The sequence below is a fragment of the Dermochelys coriacea genome, chromosome 7 (genome assembly GCF_009764565.3).
Source record: "Dermochelys coriacea isolate rDerCor1 chromosome 7, rDerCor1.pri.v4, whole genome shotgun sequence".
NCBI lineage: Eukaryota > Metazoa > Chordata > Testudines > Dermochelyidae > Dermochelys > Dermochelys coriacea.
Window position 1 is genome coordinate 46,386,204 of NC_050074.1, and position 15,712 is coordinate 46,401,915.

Below are 15,712 nucleotides of genomic sequence, written 5' to 3' on the forward strand. Positions count from 1 at the left end.
CTGTGTAGCTTACATTCTTTCTGGAGCTTGTCATTCCTCTTGTGGGTCAGCTATGAAACCATCCAAATTATTTAGGATAGACTGTTTCTTGGTGTAATGAAATAACATTTTCTGTGTTTGCCCATGTGCTCAGAAAGCTGCTGCGGGAGGATCAGCTTGAGGCTGTGACAAAAGCAGCCCAGCTGGAAGAGTTAGAGAGAAGGAAACGGCTGGAGCAGCAGCGAAAGGACTATCCAGCAGCCATCCCCACTGTACCATTAGAGTTCCTTCCAGGTAAGCATAGAGGGGCATTAACTAAAGCAAGTTTTAAGGATAGCAGCTGAAGAGGAGTAGAAAGTGGTACTCTCCCCAGCCCAGGGGTGGGCAAACTATGGCCCGTGGGCTTCATGCGGCCCATCAGACTTTTAATCCAGCCCTCGAGCTCCCACTGGGAAGCAGCATTGGGGGCTTGCCCCACTCCTGCACTCCTCCAGGGAGCGGGGTCAGTGGTCTTGCCCTGCTCCAGGTGTGCCGTGGCTCCGCACAGCTCCTGGGAAGCAGCCAGCATGTCCCCCTTCCTGCTCCTGCACATAGGGGGAGCCAGGGGGCTTCACACACTGCTCCCGCCCCAACTGCTGGCTCTGCAGCTCCCATTGGCCGGGAACCACGGCCAATGGGAGCTGCAGGGGCGGCGCATGCAAACGGGGCAGATCACAGAGCTGCCTGGCCGCACCTCCACATAGGAGCTGGAAGGGGGACATGCCGCTTCTTCCGGGAGCTGCATGAGGTAAGCACCGTCTGGAGCCTACACCCTTGACCTCCTTCCACGCCCCAACCCCCTGTCCCAGTACTGATCCCCTTCCTGCCCTCCGAACCCCTCGGTCCCAGCCCAGAGCACCCTCCTGCACCCCAAACCCCTCATCCCCAGCCCCATCCCAGAGCCTGCACACCCAGCCGGAACCCTCAACCCCCCGCCCCAACCCAGAGCCCCCTCTTGCATCCACCCTGAACCCCTCATTTCTGGCCCTACCCTGGAACCCGCACCCCCAGTCCAGAGCCTGTACCCCCTCCCACACTCCAATCCCTTACCTCAGCCTGGAATCCCTTCCCATACTCGGAACCCCTCTGCTCCACCCATAGCCTGCTCCTGCACCCCAAGCCCCTCATCCCTGCCTGCACCTCCAGCCAGAGCCCTTACCCCCTCCCACATCCCAACCCCATATCCCAGCCCGGAGCCTCCTCCCGCACCTGAACTCCTCATTTCGGGCTGCACCCCCAGCCAGAGCCCACACCCCCTCCCGCCCCTCAACCCCCAATTTTATGAACATTCATGGCCCGCCATACAATTTCCATACCCAGATGTGGCCCTTAGGCCAAAAAGTTTTCCCACTCCTGCCCTAGCCCCACACTCAAACCAAAGTCTGTGTTTTGGCACGTCAAAACCAAACATCACTCTGAGTAGTTGGTGCAGATGTTCACACTTCTTTCTTCCATGTTTTGACCAGCAGTGAAATAATTGACAATGTAGACATTTAAATTAGAACACCTAGGCTTCAGAGTCAACACCGATTGAAACGAATGAGGCGGTTCTCAGAGCTATTTTTCCAGGCTGTCTGCAGCCCCATGGAGACAACATTGTATTAGTTACGCTCTCTTCACATTTTAAAAATGTTTTTCACAAACATAAAGACGTAAGAGTAACCACAAGATTGCAGTGCCGGGAAAAGGTGACCACAAGCTGGCCCCATTTAGCCCCTAAGGACTTGTATTTTCTCTCAGGAAGTAGTGCAAAATAAGGAAAAGGGAACTTTTTCCCCCTTGTTGTAAGGCACTGGATGGTTAAAAGATTATCCTGTTTTTCTCAGCTTTTGGAACAAAATGGGCTTTGGAGTCTCAGTGAGGAATATACTCCACACATGGCTTGTAACAGGGAGCTTCCCAACAATGAGTACATTGTTTAGAGAGAAGCATTGAGCACATTGAGGTGGGGGAAAAGGAGATGAAATGCCCCGCTAAGCTGAGACATAGCAGTAGGTTAAACAGCAAGAGTTGATTATAGAAAATCCCAGGACTAATTGACTAGAGCAAGTGTAGAAGGGAATGTTGACTTAACTCCGAACAGTTTTGTATCGTTCCTGATTGTTATTAGTATTGCTAACTGTTTACTATTTTTGTGTAGAAGAAATAGTTTTAAGAACAGCAGAGGCCACTCAGCTTCCTCCTCAGGTCCTAGCTGAGGAAGTGATCTGCTTGGATAGCACCAGCAGTGGCAGTGAAGATGACACAAAAGGCATACTACATAGCATAAAAGATGGTAAGACTCACAACCAATCTATCACACATCCGTGTATCTCCCAAATGGTCCCATTTACCCAGTTTCATCCAGCCAGATCTCCCACAAAGCTGTCTATCTTCAGATTTTATGTATCTAAAGTTTTTTTAAATAAACGTAGTGCTGATTCTAGTAGTCCCACTACCAAATTGTCCTCAATTAACCTTTCCAAAATGAGGGAAGCTCCTTGGGCCAAGCATTGGCTACAAACTGTATTTGAATATTCAGATCTGCATTTGAAATTGGTATTTTTAAGTCCTTTGTTGAAAATTAACAGAATTTGACTCCTGTCTACAAGTATACTGAAAAGTTAACGCCCCCTCCCCCCTCTGGCTCTTTCACAGAAGTGATTGAATTGAGTTCAGGAGAGGATGAGGCCCTCCAGATTGTAGACAGCAGCGACTCTGCCAACGAGGGGGAAGATGGGGATGGTACTGAAGAGAGCAGTGGCTCTCATGTGAATGATGCCTTAAATCAGTCGGATTCTCTGGGGCAGGTCATTGTCAACATCAACCATCCACCCAATGAAGAGGACATTTTCCTGGCTCCACAACTTGCACGGGCAGTAAAGCCTCACCAGGTACAGGAAGTTGAGGCTCAGAACACACAAGGACTTCAGCAAAACCTCCTTCTTATCCCAGAAGCTGAAATCCATGCTGTTGATGTCATGTGGGTTGATGGTTTGCTATAGTGCTATATTGGCAGAGCTGCCGCCCTGAAGATTGTGGCCAGGATTTGTGGCAGTGCCCAGTGCAGAAAGTTAAATGATGGAGAGAAATTAAAGGAGATCCTTTAAGGAGGATCCTAAAGGAGCCCCATATTTCTTTGACTTTTGTTATCTGATAAGCAGGCTCTTGACATCTTAGTCCTAGAACCTGCGCTGTTACGTTGTCAAAATATGTAGAAATACAAATATTTTCATGTTTATAACTTCATTGTTTGTAAATCAAATTCCTTCAAGTGTCAAATGTAAAGTATTTAGAATTATTAGAGTAGATTGATGCCCAGAAAAGTTTCAAAACCAGATATTATGACATTATATTGATAGAGATTTTTCCCCTCTACCTCATGCTTGGATGAGCATTATTTTATCAAATTATTTAAGAACAAAAAACCAACCCAAAGACTGTAGGCTCTGCACAAGCATAAGAATGATCAGGATCATCTTTTCAGAAAGTTTTTTTATACGGAATTCTATTGAGTCCTTGTAGCTGAAAATACTGCAGCGAATCTCTAATTTCCCCTTCTGTATTTATCTGCCATATAAACTCATACAGTGTATATGTCAATCTGTAACTACATCTCCATTTTGTTGTTTTCCAATACTTCTTTTGCAACTCTTCCATTATTTTCTCTAGATTGGTGGGATCCGGTTCCTGTATGATAACCTTGTGGAATCCCTGGAGAGATTTAAAAGCAGCAGTGGGTTCGGGTGTATCTTGGCCCATAGCATGGGGCTGGGCAAGACCATCCAGGTCATCTCTTTCTTGGATGTACTTTTCCGTCACACGGAGGCAAAGACTGTCCTTGCCATTGTACCTGTAAGTAGCCCGTGTGAAGCAGTGTCAGGTCCACTATTTTGGACTTGCTTTTTTTATTGTTGTGGGGAGGAGGATGGATTGGTCCTTCATACCTTAGAGAGAGCCCTCAGGTACCCTCACTCCCATTTTCACTGCTTTCATTCCCTCCATCCTTGAGATTGTGTATGATGGCCCTTTCTTTCTAGCTGAGGACAGCTGGATGTGATTCCCAGGTCCCATTTAGCTTTGAGTTCTAAATGCTGGGTGACTGAATTTTGTGGTCTGAGGACTACTTTCTCAGTCCTTTGGGTGCATTTTTTTCCTCCCCAGGTAAACACTCTCCAGAACTGGCTGGCAGAATTCAACATGTGGCTTCCCGCACCTGAAACCCTCCCTGCTGACTATAACCCAAAAGAAATTCAACCACGCTTCTTCAAAGTCCATATCCTGAATGATGAACACAAGTAGGTGCCATGAATGCCCCTCCTGAGCAATTAATCTGCTTCTCATGGAGTTGTATTATCAATGTCTCTGTACCATTGCTGCAGTCTGTTCATTTGATCTGATTCCATGCCCTATCCTTTTAGTTTCTCTCCCTCTGTATGCCTGCAGTATATGTTCTTGTGTGAGGATTTCGGTACATCGAAAAGGTGCATCTTTTAAAGAGGGGTTAGATTTCTCTCATTCCTTATTTATACTCTCTTCCATCATGGTTGTCAACTCACCTCCACTTTTCCCCTCATGCATTGCGATAGGAAAATTCAAATGCCAAACCTTGTGCTATGTATGGATTGGCCAGTGGGGAGTGCATTGCTTTGTCTGTGGCGGGTACTTTCCTCCACCTTTCAGAGACCAGCCATGTGATTTCTCGGCCCATATGCATGATTGCTATTGAATCTTATATTTGGCTTTTCTGGGAATTTTCACTTTCCTCTCTGATACTTTCTTGCAGACATTTTAACTTTTACTCAGTTTTGCTGTGCCTGAGGGCTTCTAAATGAGTTAGCATTCCTACACAGAAGGGAGAGATTATGTAAGGCAGAGTATTGTCCTTTTCATCTTACACAGTGTGTATTCTTGGCTGCTGCAGCTCTGCTTGACTCTTTGTCATATTGTCTCATGCAATCTGGTGAGATTTATATTCATCTCAGGGCACTCATAGTTCATCTGGCATTTACACACACTTGGCCGCTGAGGTCCTCACCTCACGAGAAGAATATACTTCCTAGTCAATTGATATTATTTATAGCCTCTTATGTGCATCTCATATTGGATTGGGGATTACCGTGCTCTGGTGTATGGGAAAGGTGGAGTGGACAGCTTCATATCTGAGCCTGTCCTTAACGTTGGTGGGAAGAAAAGGAAATAATTCAGCTAACTCTCAGATTGATGGATAGGTGTGTGCTGTAAGTAGTAGAGTAAGACAACCACGTACATCAGAATCTTATGCAAACGTGTGCTTTGGAGAGGTCTCTTTCCTAACACTTCCCATAAGAGGATTCCATTGCTCTCTGAAATCTGATTTAGATTCATATACAGCAAACTTCTTCATGCATCCACTAACATCCTATAATGGTTCACTTCTCTCTGCCATGTTACCCTCAGTATGCTGGAAGCTTCTCCCAGATCTTCATGTAAAAGGGCTTCATTGCGCTTGTCTGCTGGTTTGGTCTGATGCCACAATATGTTTTAAGTCATTTGAAAAGGTCCTTTCCTTTAGCAGGCATCCATTTCAGCAAGTTCAGATGTATTCAAGAAAGAGGTCTCATTTTTTTGTGCAATTGGTTTTTTGTTTTTTTTGTTTTTTTTTAGGACAACGGCTGCCCGTGCAAAGGTGGTGACTGACTGGGTGACGGATGGTGGGGTGCTGCTGATGGGCTATGAGATGTACCGTCTCCTCTCATTGAAGAAGTCTTTTGCCACTGGCAGGAAGAAGAAAACAAAGAAACAAACTGGCCCTGTCATTATCGACTTAGATGAGGAGGACCGGCAACAGGAACTTCTGAAAGGTGGGAGGCGAGTTTTGCTAGGAAATACCATCCTGTCTACAGAATTGGAGCTCGGAGATTCTACTAATGCCGGCTGGCTCCATGAGCAAGTGGTCACTTGGCAGCAGAGAACAGTTAGTTTATTGTACATAGGCACCAACATCAGAGGTGGTTATCTTTAACACAGTCACTATATTTGCTAACAGCTTATTCGTGTGTAGCTTCCGTTGGTGAGAGAGAGAAGCTTTTGAGCTTACACAGAGCTCTTCCTCAGCCTCTATCCCACTTTCTAATATCCTTCAGGTCTGAAGAAGAGCTCTGTGTAAGCTTTCAAGGTTGTCTCTCTCATCAACAGAAGCTGGGCTAGCAAAAGATATTACCTCACCCACCTTGTCTCTCTCATATCCTGGGACCAGCACAGCTGCAATAACACTGCAAACAACTAGTATTTTTTTTCAACTTTCATAATTACTCATTTTCCCTTCTGTAGAGCTACGTGAAGCAGGAACATCAGCTGACCAAGTAACTCAATGTTCCTTTCCCTCAGGGATCGAGAAGGCTTTATCCCGCCCTGGCCCTGATGTAGTTATCTGTGATGAGGGACACCGGATAAAGAACTGCCATGCCAGCACATCTCAGGCCCTGAAGAACATCCGCTCCAGGCGGCGAGTGGTACTGACGGGCTACCCGCTCCAGAACAACCTGATTGAGTACTGGTGCATGGTAGACTTCGTTCGTCCTGATTTCTTGGGTACCCGGCAGGAGTTCAGCAACATGTTTGAGCGCCCCATCCTGAACGGGCAGTGTATTGACAGTACGCCGCAGGACGTCCGTCTCATGAGGTACCGCAGTCATGTCCTGCATAGTCTGCTGGAGGGATTTGTGCAAAGGTGAGTCCACATCAAGTGTTCAGTAATGTAGTCTGTGCAGTCAGCTCCTTGATCATAGTTTAGCCACATTGATTGAGGAGTGTATTCATTACAGTGATTCCTGTTGTCTTCCTGAGCTTGATTTTTACCCTGGATTCCCTGTTGTCCTTTAGGGAGATTGTAGATATATAGGAGAAATCTTAGAGGGGACACGAGAGTTAGCACCTGCATGTTTCTCTCAAAAGCACTTTGTCTAATTTAGCCTGTCAGTTAAGAAGTGATCTTGGGGGCTTCTCCCTGACTTAGTGACAGGTGTAATGTTACAGTACCCTGCCAGTACCGTCCTGTGGGACTGGTAGAGAGAGCACGTGCAGATGGAGGGCAGCAGTGCTCCCTAACTTCCTTTAGAAGTATTAGTAGGTGATTGGTAGATGCATTTCTGTATCATCTTCCATCCAAGGATCTGAAAGCATTTTACAAACCCCAAACAATGTAAGCATCACAGTACTCTTGCGAAGGAGAGGAGGGACTAGAAATCCTCCCCATTTTACAGATGAGGACCCAGAGGCACAGAAGGAGTAAGTTACGTGGCCTGAGCAAGTCATTGGCAAAGACAGAAATAGACACCAGGTCCTTAATTTCCAGTGCAGCGTTTTGGCCACAAGTGCATCCTTCCTTATTTAGCACCAAGGTTAGCAAGACCTTCATCCTCTTTCTTAACACTATCCTGGGGTATTATAATGTCTGCTGTTTTGGTAATAGAGCATACTCTACTTTTTATTTGGCTTCAGTTGTAATGTCTTCTGAGTGTCATGCAACAGAAAACTCACAACTAGAGTTCCTTCTCTTTGCTGTCATCAGAAATCTTACCCTGAAGGCAGCCCCTGAGATGCTAGCCCTGAATGTTCTTTCTCTCTTCTGATCTTCCTTTCTTGATTGCTTCTGTAGGAGAGGGCATAACGTACTAAAGGCTCAGCTTCCCTATAAAGAAGAACATGTCATCCTGGTACGTCTGTCAAAAATCCAACGGGCTCTCTACACAGAGTTCATGAACCGGTTCCGGGATGCAGGCAACAGTGGCTGGCTGGGATTGAACCCGCTCAAGGCTTTCTGTGTCTGTTGTAAGGTGGGTATTGGCAAGAGAGTAGCTTCTCCTGCAGTATACTGGGAAAGGGTAGGAGTCTATGTCCAAATATTGGCAAGAAGAATGATGTAGATATAGTACAAGTGCAGTATCTTGGTGCATCTTAAGCAATAGTGGGCGTGTTCTTGTGCATGATGTAATGTAGTGTCCTGATAGTATCATTATTCCCACATTAAAGATGGGGAACTGAGTCACAGAGTAAAAAGAAAAGGAGTACTTGTGGCACCTTAGAGACTAACAAATTTATTACAGCATAAGCTTTCGTGAGCTACAGCTCACTTCATCGGATGCATTTGGAAAAAACAGCTGTTTTTTCCACCAAATGCATCCGATGAAGTGAGCTGTAGCTCACGAAAGCTTATGCTCTAATAAATTTTAGTCTCTAAGGTGCCACAAGTACTCCTTTTCTTTTTGCGAATACAGACTAACACGGCTGCTACTCTGAAACGAGTCACAGAGTGTTTAATTGACCTGCCCAAATTCATGCAAAAAGTCTGTGGCAGAGCCAGGAACTGAACCCAGCTGATCCAAGTCACAGCCTTTAACCACAAGAAAATCCTTCATTTCCCAGAGTGCAGACAACATGCTGCACACTTTGTGTTCGCACACGCATGTGTGTGCCTTGTGTGTGTTCATTCATCAGTCACCAAACAGAGGAGCTTTAAGATAATTAAAATTGGTAACACGTCTTGGTTGAAACAGTGTATGCCTTGTGCTGTGACAGAATCGCACTTTCCTTTTTACTTATTGACTGGAATCTGCCTAGCTTCTATAGCAGGCAAAGTTTTAATGTGTGTCCACACAAGTCAACTACAGAGGACTTCGGAGTAAACAGGCAGAATCCCTGGCATTAAATATTCTAATATGGTGAGACCTGCTTAACTTCTGGCACTTTATAAACTCCCTTTCAGCTGAATTTGGAGGGGAATAATTAGATTAACAAATCGCTGGTGCGTTTCTGCAGGGGAATTATCATTTGACTGCGTGTGAGGTGCTGTAAATCCACAAGTGCCTTGGTTGGGTTTGTGCTACTGTAGTGTTACCTTTTGCCTTTTCTTCATCTCTCAGATCTGGAATCACCCAGATGTGCTGTATGAAGCGCTGCAAAAAGAGAATCTGGCAAATGAGCAGGACCTGGATGTGGATGACCTTGGCACAGCTGGAACTAATTCTCGCTGTCAGCCACAGGGAATAAAAGTCAAAACAGAGACTAATGCTTTGGCATCACCAGTTGGAGAAGCTACCAACAGCAAGTTCCTTCAAGGCATTGGTTTCAACCCCTTTCAGGAGAGAGCAAATCAAGTCGTTACTTATGAGTGGGTGAGTACCAACCTCAGAGCTAGGAGTCTCGTGGCTTTTTTTTTTTTTTCAACAAACATGGGCTGAATGCTTTATTGGTCAAAGGCCAAAGTGATTCCTGTTCCTGTACTCAAGACTTTTTGTCCATTTATTGTCCAAGAAATCTGCAGTTTGAAACTCCTGGATTCTCTGTGGCTTTGGGAGTCAGCAGTGGCCAAAACCACCCCTTTCATCTGGAGCTGGCTGGATGCTTGAGGCCTCTCTTCTTGGATCCAGACTGTGCCACAGTAATTTATTCCTCTGTCACCTTTAGACTGAGTTGTTGTAACATGCTCCACAAGGGGCTACCTTTGAAGATCACTTGGAAGCTACAGCTGGCAGAATGCATCAGCTGGATTCCACTGGCTGTCTTCACCTTTTATACTAGTTTTCCAGCAGTTGCACTGGTTTCCTGTTCACTTCCAGATGCAATTCAGGGCATTGACTTTGTAGACCGAAGTCCTATAAGGGCACTTGGAGACTGCTGTTTCCTGTGAATTGCCACAGCAGTTTTCCCCAGACTTAAATGACAGGGTGATGGCCAGTTATTCTCAGTATGAGGATGTGTGTGTCTGGAACTTGGGAGGGCTATGTGGAGATTTGGCTCTTTGTATAGGGTCATATTGGGTTTATTACAATTTTGTTCATGAGCCTGAAGCCTCTTATGGAAAGTATGTTTTATGGAATGAACTGAGTACTTCCCCATGTAACCGAGGCTCTTGTTTCTGGGTAGGCCAAGGACATCCTGTGCGATTACCAGACGGGAGTTTTGGAGAACTCACCCAAGATGGTGTTACTGTTCCACCTGATTGAGGAAAGTGTGAAGCACGGAGACAAGATCTTGGTCTTCAGGTAAGAGGAAGTATCAATGGCTGCTCCTCTGAGCCCTGAGCAGTCGTGTGTTTGGAGATTAGACAGTAGTAGAATGAGACTGATGGAGTTTCCCCCATGACAGCTGCCCACTGCTATGCAGTGTTGTTTGGTCTTTCCCCATTGTTTGGTTTAATCTTTTTTTGTTGTCCATTGGTTTTGTAATCTCTTCATCTATATAGCTGTCAGTGGTAAGGGGGTGTCCTGTGGCACCCTTAGACTGCTAGCAGGGGAAGATGGAGTTTGCTGTTCTAGTTACACTGTTAGGGGCTTTCCTGAGCAGAGACCTTTTTTTTTGCAGCCAGAGTCTGTCCACATTGTCTGTCATTGAGGAGTTCTTGGCCAAGAGACCAATGCCCAATCCTCCAGGCTCAGATGTGCAAGGCATTCATAACTGGGTCCGAAATCTCAACTATTACAGTGAGTACAGACCGTCCTTCCTTCCTTCATCTGGGACCCTATTTGATCCTCTGCGGCTGGGCTAACCTCTTGATGTTGCAACGATTTCCTCCGGTTCTTGCCACACTTACCTTGCTTTTCCGTGGGCGTGCAGATCTGTTTTCTTCCTTAGCCATTTTCAGATTGATTTGTTTGAGTTGTCTTGGGTGCATGTTTTTAGTTTTGATCAGGACTGTCTGATAATTTCCTAGTTTCCCCTTTTCTTTTTAATGGCTCTCTGAATAGCTTAACTATCACTTCTTAAAACTTTAAAAAAAAAACTTCATTCTTCCTTTGCACCACTTGGACACTTTCTAATTCTAGATATTCTAGAATTCTTTATTGCTTGTTTTGGTGATCATGAGTTTTCCCTCCTGTTCTAGTCTTTGTCCCCTTCAGTAGCTGACTTTTGTGCCAGGGCAACAGGAGTGTTTAGGGTAGCTGGATGGACATGGTGTCCCTGGGAGCTCCTGGCAAGCATGCTAGGTGTGTATAAACTGCTCTAATTCCTCTTTTGACTAAAGGTGTGGGTGGCAGCATCTCTTCATCATGAGTGAGTTCTACCCACGATCACAAGAAAGCTCTGTCCGTCTGCACTCTTTTTCTCTGATTCCTCTGCATATGCTCATGTTGGGTCCAGTGGGGTTTTGCCAGTGGCTTGCGTTGTTTTTGTGCTATCCCAGCTCAGTGGTCGTATTGGATCTATTATATACTGGTGCCTGTTACCAATACTGGTATTTCAGGCTTTTGTGACTGCAGACTTCTTACCCGAATGATGAGCCTCTGTGTAGGATCCCAGTGCACTAGAACTGCTCGTCTTTGGTTTAGCTGTATGCATTGTAGCCCACTGTGGAACTTGGGCTATGTCAGACTCCTGTTTTACACTCGTGATATTGCAGCTAGACACAGCCTGAGCTCCCTGGCTGACTACGCTGTGTATTTTTGATTGGGGGGATGTGGGCATTGGCTGGGACAGCTGAGGACTTGTTGTAATAAGCTGGTTCAATTGCCTGAAATGGCTTGAAAGCGTTGCCCTAGCTGGATCTGTACGGAGTCTGCAGAGTAATGGCATTCTTCACAGTGCAGGTATTCTAAAAGCCAGATGGGAACTGTTTTGTTTTGATGGATCCCACAATACAAAGGGTTTTTAAACACCTCTCTGATTTTCTTACCAGGACTGGATGGCAGCACTTCTGCCTCAGAAAGGGAACGATTGATTAACCAGTTCAATGACCCGAGCAATAGCTCTGTTTGGCTCTTCCTTTTGTCCACACGGTGAGTTGGCCACCTGCCTGGAATGGAGGGGTGGGGTGGGGTGAAAGAGTGGGTTTCGTTGTTGTGATGGAGGCTGTTCAGACCACAGAATCTATTGCACTTGCTCTGTTTGCAAGATTTGGCTTAAGACCATACAGGATGGTAACTCCTTAAAGTATAAAGGTATTGAAGACTGGGAAGAAAAATGATTTTGAAACTTAATTTTTGTTTTGTTTAAGAGCTGGGTGTTTGGGTGTCAACCTGATTGGAGCAAACAGAGTGGTGGTGTTTGATGCTTCTTGGAACCCGTGCCATGACGCACAAGCAGTGTGCCGGGTGTACCGCTACGGACAAAGGAAGCCGTGCCACATTTACCGACTGGTTTCGGATTACACCCTGGAGAAGAAAATCTATGACCGCCAGGTCTCCAAGCAGGGAATGTCAGGTAGGCTTGAACACTTTTGCCACTACGTCATCCTGCTTACTTTCCTTATACTCTGTAGTCCGTGGACGGAGTCTGTATGCTTTTGGTGATGCTTCCGTTTGTCTGATGTTAGACACAAACTGCTGCTAGAAGAAATGACCCTAAAAAGGCATTTATGACTGGGGAGTTGTTCTGATATTTTTATAATTTAAGAGTGAGTATAGATCTAGTAAAAATGAAGGATTCAGCAGTACTAGTTTGAGCCAGCATAGTGCAACACATACTCCCTGTGCTTCACCCCTTCTGCTCCTTAGCTGCCAGCACATCTCAGTTCTGACCTGTAGCACCTCCTGCAAGAACAGAAGCAGCGGAGAGGCTGGATAGTCTGTTGCTTATAGCAGGAGGCTGGGAGTTAGGAGATTTAGGTTCTGTCTCCCAACTCTGCTGGTGCCTCCTGTTAGATTGGGCAGGTTACTGCAATGCTCCATGGCTCAGCTTTTTCAACAATACAATGGGGAATACCTACTTTTGAAAAAACAGTCTGACATCCTTATTGCTACCTAAGTACTAAGGTTCACTAATCATTCCAGTTCTGACCTGTCTGGAACCAAGACTGCCAGTGGGACTGAATTGTGCCAGATTTTGTGGTGGTTTTGAGAGATGCACAAGGGGGAGACTACCATGAGCCCAAAAGAGTTTTTGTCAGAATTTAACTCCAGGTCCAGAGGGGATACTTCAGTGCACTGACTCTGTGTGCTGTCTAGCACCCATGTCCTAGAGTCCTCTCCTCCGCGCCCCCCCCCCACACATTCCCATCTTGACACATACACAAAAATCAAGTCCAGAGAAATAGTACAACCTCTTTTGAGTTATGGAGGTGAGAATGGGGATCTCAGATGTTATCCAGAACTTTCAAATAATTTAACAGACTCTGGTGGTTGTAGTCCCTGGAAACCTGAGTCACTGGTTAGTCACTATAAACTTTTGAGCCTTTCTCAGTGGTTCTGGCTCGTCAGTTACTGATGTTCGCCTTTGCAGCTGCCTGTTTATCACAATGTCCACATAATATTTTCAGCCTTCTGATGTGCAAGGATGAGATGGGGAACTTCGTCAACCATATTGTATGTACAGTATCTTCAGCTTCCAGGTTTGTGTATGCCAGGATGTTAATGGCCCACATCATCTTGCTGTAATATATGGAAAGCAAAGCATTCCCTAGCCTGATTTGTGTCAATATTCAAACACCTGCATGGTCATGTCTCAAAGTGCAATGGAATGCACCCTGTCCCTCTGCAGATATTCACAGCAGGGTGCTGTGGAAAGCACAGATTAAGAGCTGGAAATCTATAGGCAGGAATGTGACGAGTACAGCAGAGAGCAGTGGACTGTTTCCTCCTTTCTCTGAATGATGCATTCCCTCCATTCTCCAGATCGTGTTGTGGATGATCTGAATCCAGTGCTGAACTTCACCCGGAGAGAGGTGGAGAACCTGCTGCACTTCGTAGAAGAGGAGTCAGATCCTGCCCAGCTGGCATTGGACCCAAACAAGATCAAGGAGTCTGTCTTACAGCTAGCCTGTCTCAAATACCCTCACCTTATCACCAAGGTGTGTACCTTTGTTCTTAATGCTGCTTCCGGATGTCATTGCCAGTTAGGGATGACACTGAGCTCAGTGAATAACGGTCTACCCCAGGAGAAAATGGAGCTGCCTGTGTTGTGATACCTTGGTTAAGATAAGAGTGTTCCAAAACAATATTAGTTATAAGGGACTGTGCATTTCTCTGAGACAAGTCTATGATCAGTGTCAGGTATCAAGAAAACTTGTTCCATTGTCAACCCCAAAACCTGATTTCCTTAGGCCTTTGGTAGATACTCCTGGGGGAATTATGCACTGAATTATGCGCAGATTTCTTTGCTTCCCTGAAGAAAAAATGACTTTCTGATGTGGAAGCAAAGGGCAGCCACAAGAGCAGTCATGCGACCCTCCCAAGCAGTATTTTTCGGGTGCCCACGGCAACCAGCAGAGGTAAATCACCTGTAGGGCAGGGGATGGGACTCTGGAAGACCCAGCTGGCGGCTCCTACCCTGCGCCAGGCTCAGCTGCTAGTCCCGGATGGGCTGGGGAGGATGGGACTTCCTCTTCCCCTGCACAGCATCCAGTGCTGGATCAGACCCACCCCCAGATTTCTCCCCCAGCTGCAGGAATCTCTGAAAACTCTCTGATCCCCTCCCTGCACCGCTTCCTGCACCCATCGCTCCTCAGCCGCAAGGGGAGGGATCACTGTACAGGGAACTGCTCCTCCAACTGTTGTGTATCCATACCCAGACCCTCCGGCTGAGCCTCACCCCCCACAATCAGAACCCCCTGAGGAACCCCCTGCACCTGCACCACCTGTTGAGCCACCTGCACCCAGATTCCCACCCCACTGTGCCCCACTCCCCCAGCATCTGCCTCTCCCACTGAGACCCCCACAGCTGCTGCCGAGCTCTATCTCTCCCACACCCAGACCTCCCCAGCCTTCCGTCCGTCCTCGCTGAGCCCCAACCACCTTCACCTGGACCCCACTGCAGCATCCCATTACCGTTGCATCCAGACCCCCCCCAACAAGCCTCTGTGCATCCGGATCCCCTGAGCACTTGGATCCCCCACTGAGCCTCCCACACAGAATCCTCTAAATCCACGCCTGGATCCCCCCACACTAAGCCCCTCCACACTTGGATCCTGCTGGGCTGAGCCTGCCTGCCCACACCAAGGTGCACCTGGCACAGAGGGGCAGGACATTGGGATGTTTCTGGGGCAGGCCCACTCTTTGCACTGTGTCAGGGTTGGGTGCATCCTCACTGCTGAGTAATCTACCGGGGGGAGCTGCAGAGTGATCTACCACTTCTGTGCAGCCAGTGGCCTGTGCTCTCCAATGCCATGCTGGCGCCTCCACATTTATTTGAGAAATAAAATTTGCAGAATTTTGCTGAATTTTAAAATATACGCAGAATTTTTAATTTTTTGGTGCAGAATGCCCTCAGAAGTAGGTAGAGCATCTAGGAAGAACATAGTTTGGGGTAGTTTGGTTAACGCTGTTGGAGGAGAGGAGAAATGAAGGACTGTGTCTGCCTGGCTGTCTCTATACAGAGATTCATGGTTAAAAGGAAAGCCTGCTATGGGGCATTTAGTGCAGTAACAGAATTGCTCCATTTATGTGTTGTCGTATTGCATGTGTTGTGGGTATTGTGAATAAGCATGTTCCGGTGAGTGTTATGCGGAGAGATCATTGTGGAGTTGGTGCACAGATTATTTACAAGAAGTAACCATATTGTCTATTGTCTATAATAGTGTCTGTTGCACTAGTTTTGAACTCTTCCCCAAGAGTCCACCCAGGGTATGTTTTCACTACCAGCCAGATCAGCAGGCAGCGATCTATCGTGCGGGGATAGATTTATTGTGTCTAGTCTAGACGTGATATATTGACCCCCGAATGCTCTCCTGTCCACTCCTGTACTCCAGTGCCAGGAGAGGCACAGGCGGAGTTGACAGGGGAGTGAGTGGCAGCAGGACTCA

General features: G+C 46.6%; 1 protein-coding gene across 4 annotated transcripts in view; it reads left to right on the forward strand.

Moving 5' to 3' along the window:
• The window catches only part of RAD54L2 (RAD54 like 2), a 91,243-nt gene that overhangs the window by 64,119 nt on the left and 11,412 nt on the right, over positions 1–15,712 (forward strand). For all 4 annotated transcript variants that reach the window (XM_038409982.2, XM_043518477.1, XM_038409983.2 and 1 more), the window contains 14 exons: positions 134–273; positions 2,159–2,293; positions 2,656–2,891; positions 3,670–3,852; positions 4,162–4,295; positions 5,644–5,840; positions 6,367–6,709; positions 7,637–7,814; positions 8,901–9,152; positions 9,904–10,022; positions 10,342–10,460; positions 11,654–11,753; positions 11,972–12,177; positions 13,587–13,762. In XM_038409982.2, the coding sequence (XP_038265910.1) occupies positions 134–273; positions 2,159–2,293; positions 2,656–2,891; positions 3,670–3,852; positions 4,162–4,295; positions 5,644–5,840; positions 6,367–6,709; positions 7,637–7,814; positions 8,901–9,152; positions 9,904–10,022; positions 10,342–10,460; positions 11,654–11,753; positions 11,972–12,177; positions 13,587–13,762 (2,518 nt within the window). The remainder of the gene's footprint in view (positions 1–133; positions 274–2,158; positions 2,294–2,655; positions 2,892–3,669; positions 3,853–4,161; positions 4,296–5,643; positions 5,841–6,366; positions 6,710–7,636; positions 7,815–8,900; positions 9,153–9,903; positions 10,023–10,341; positions 10,461–11,653; positions 11,754–11,971; positions 12,178–13,586; positions 13,763–15,712) is intronic.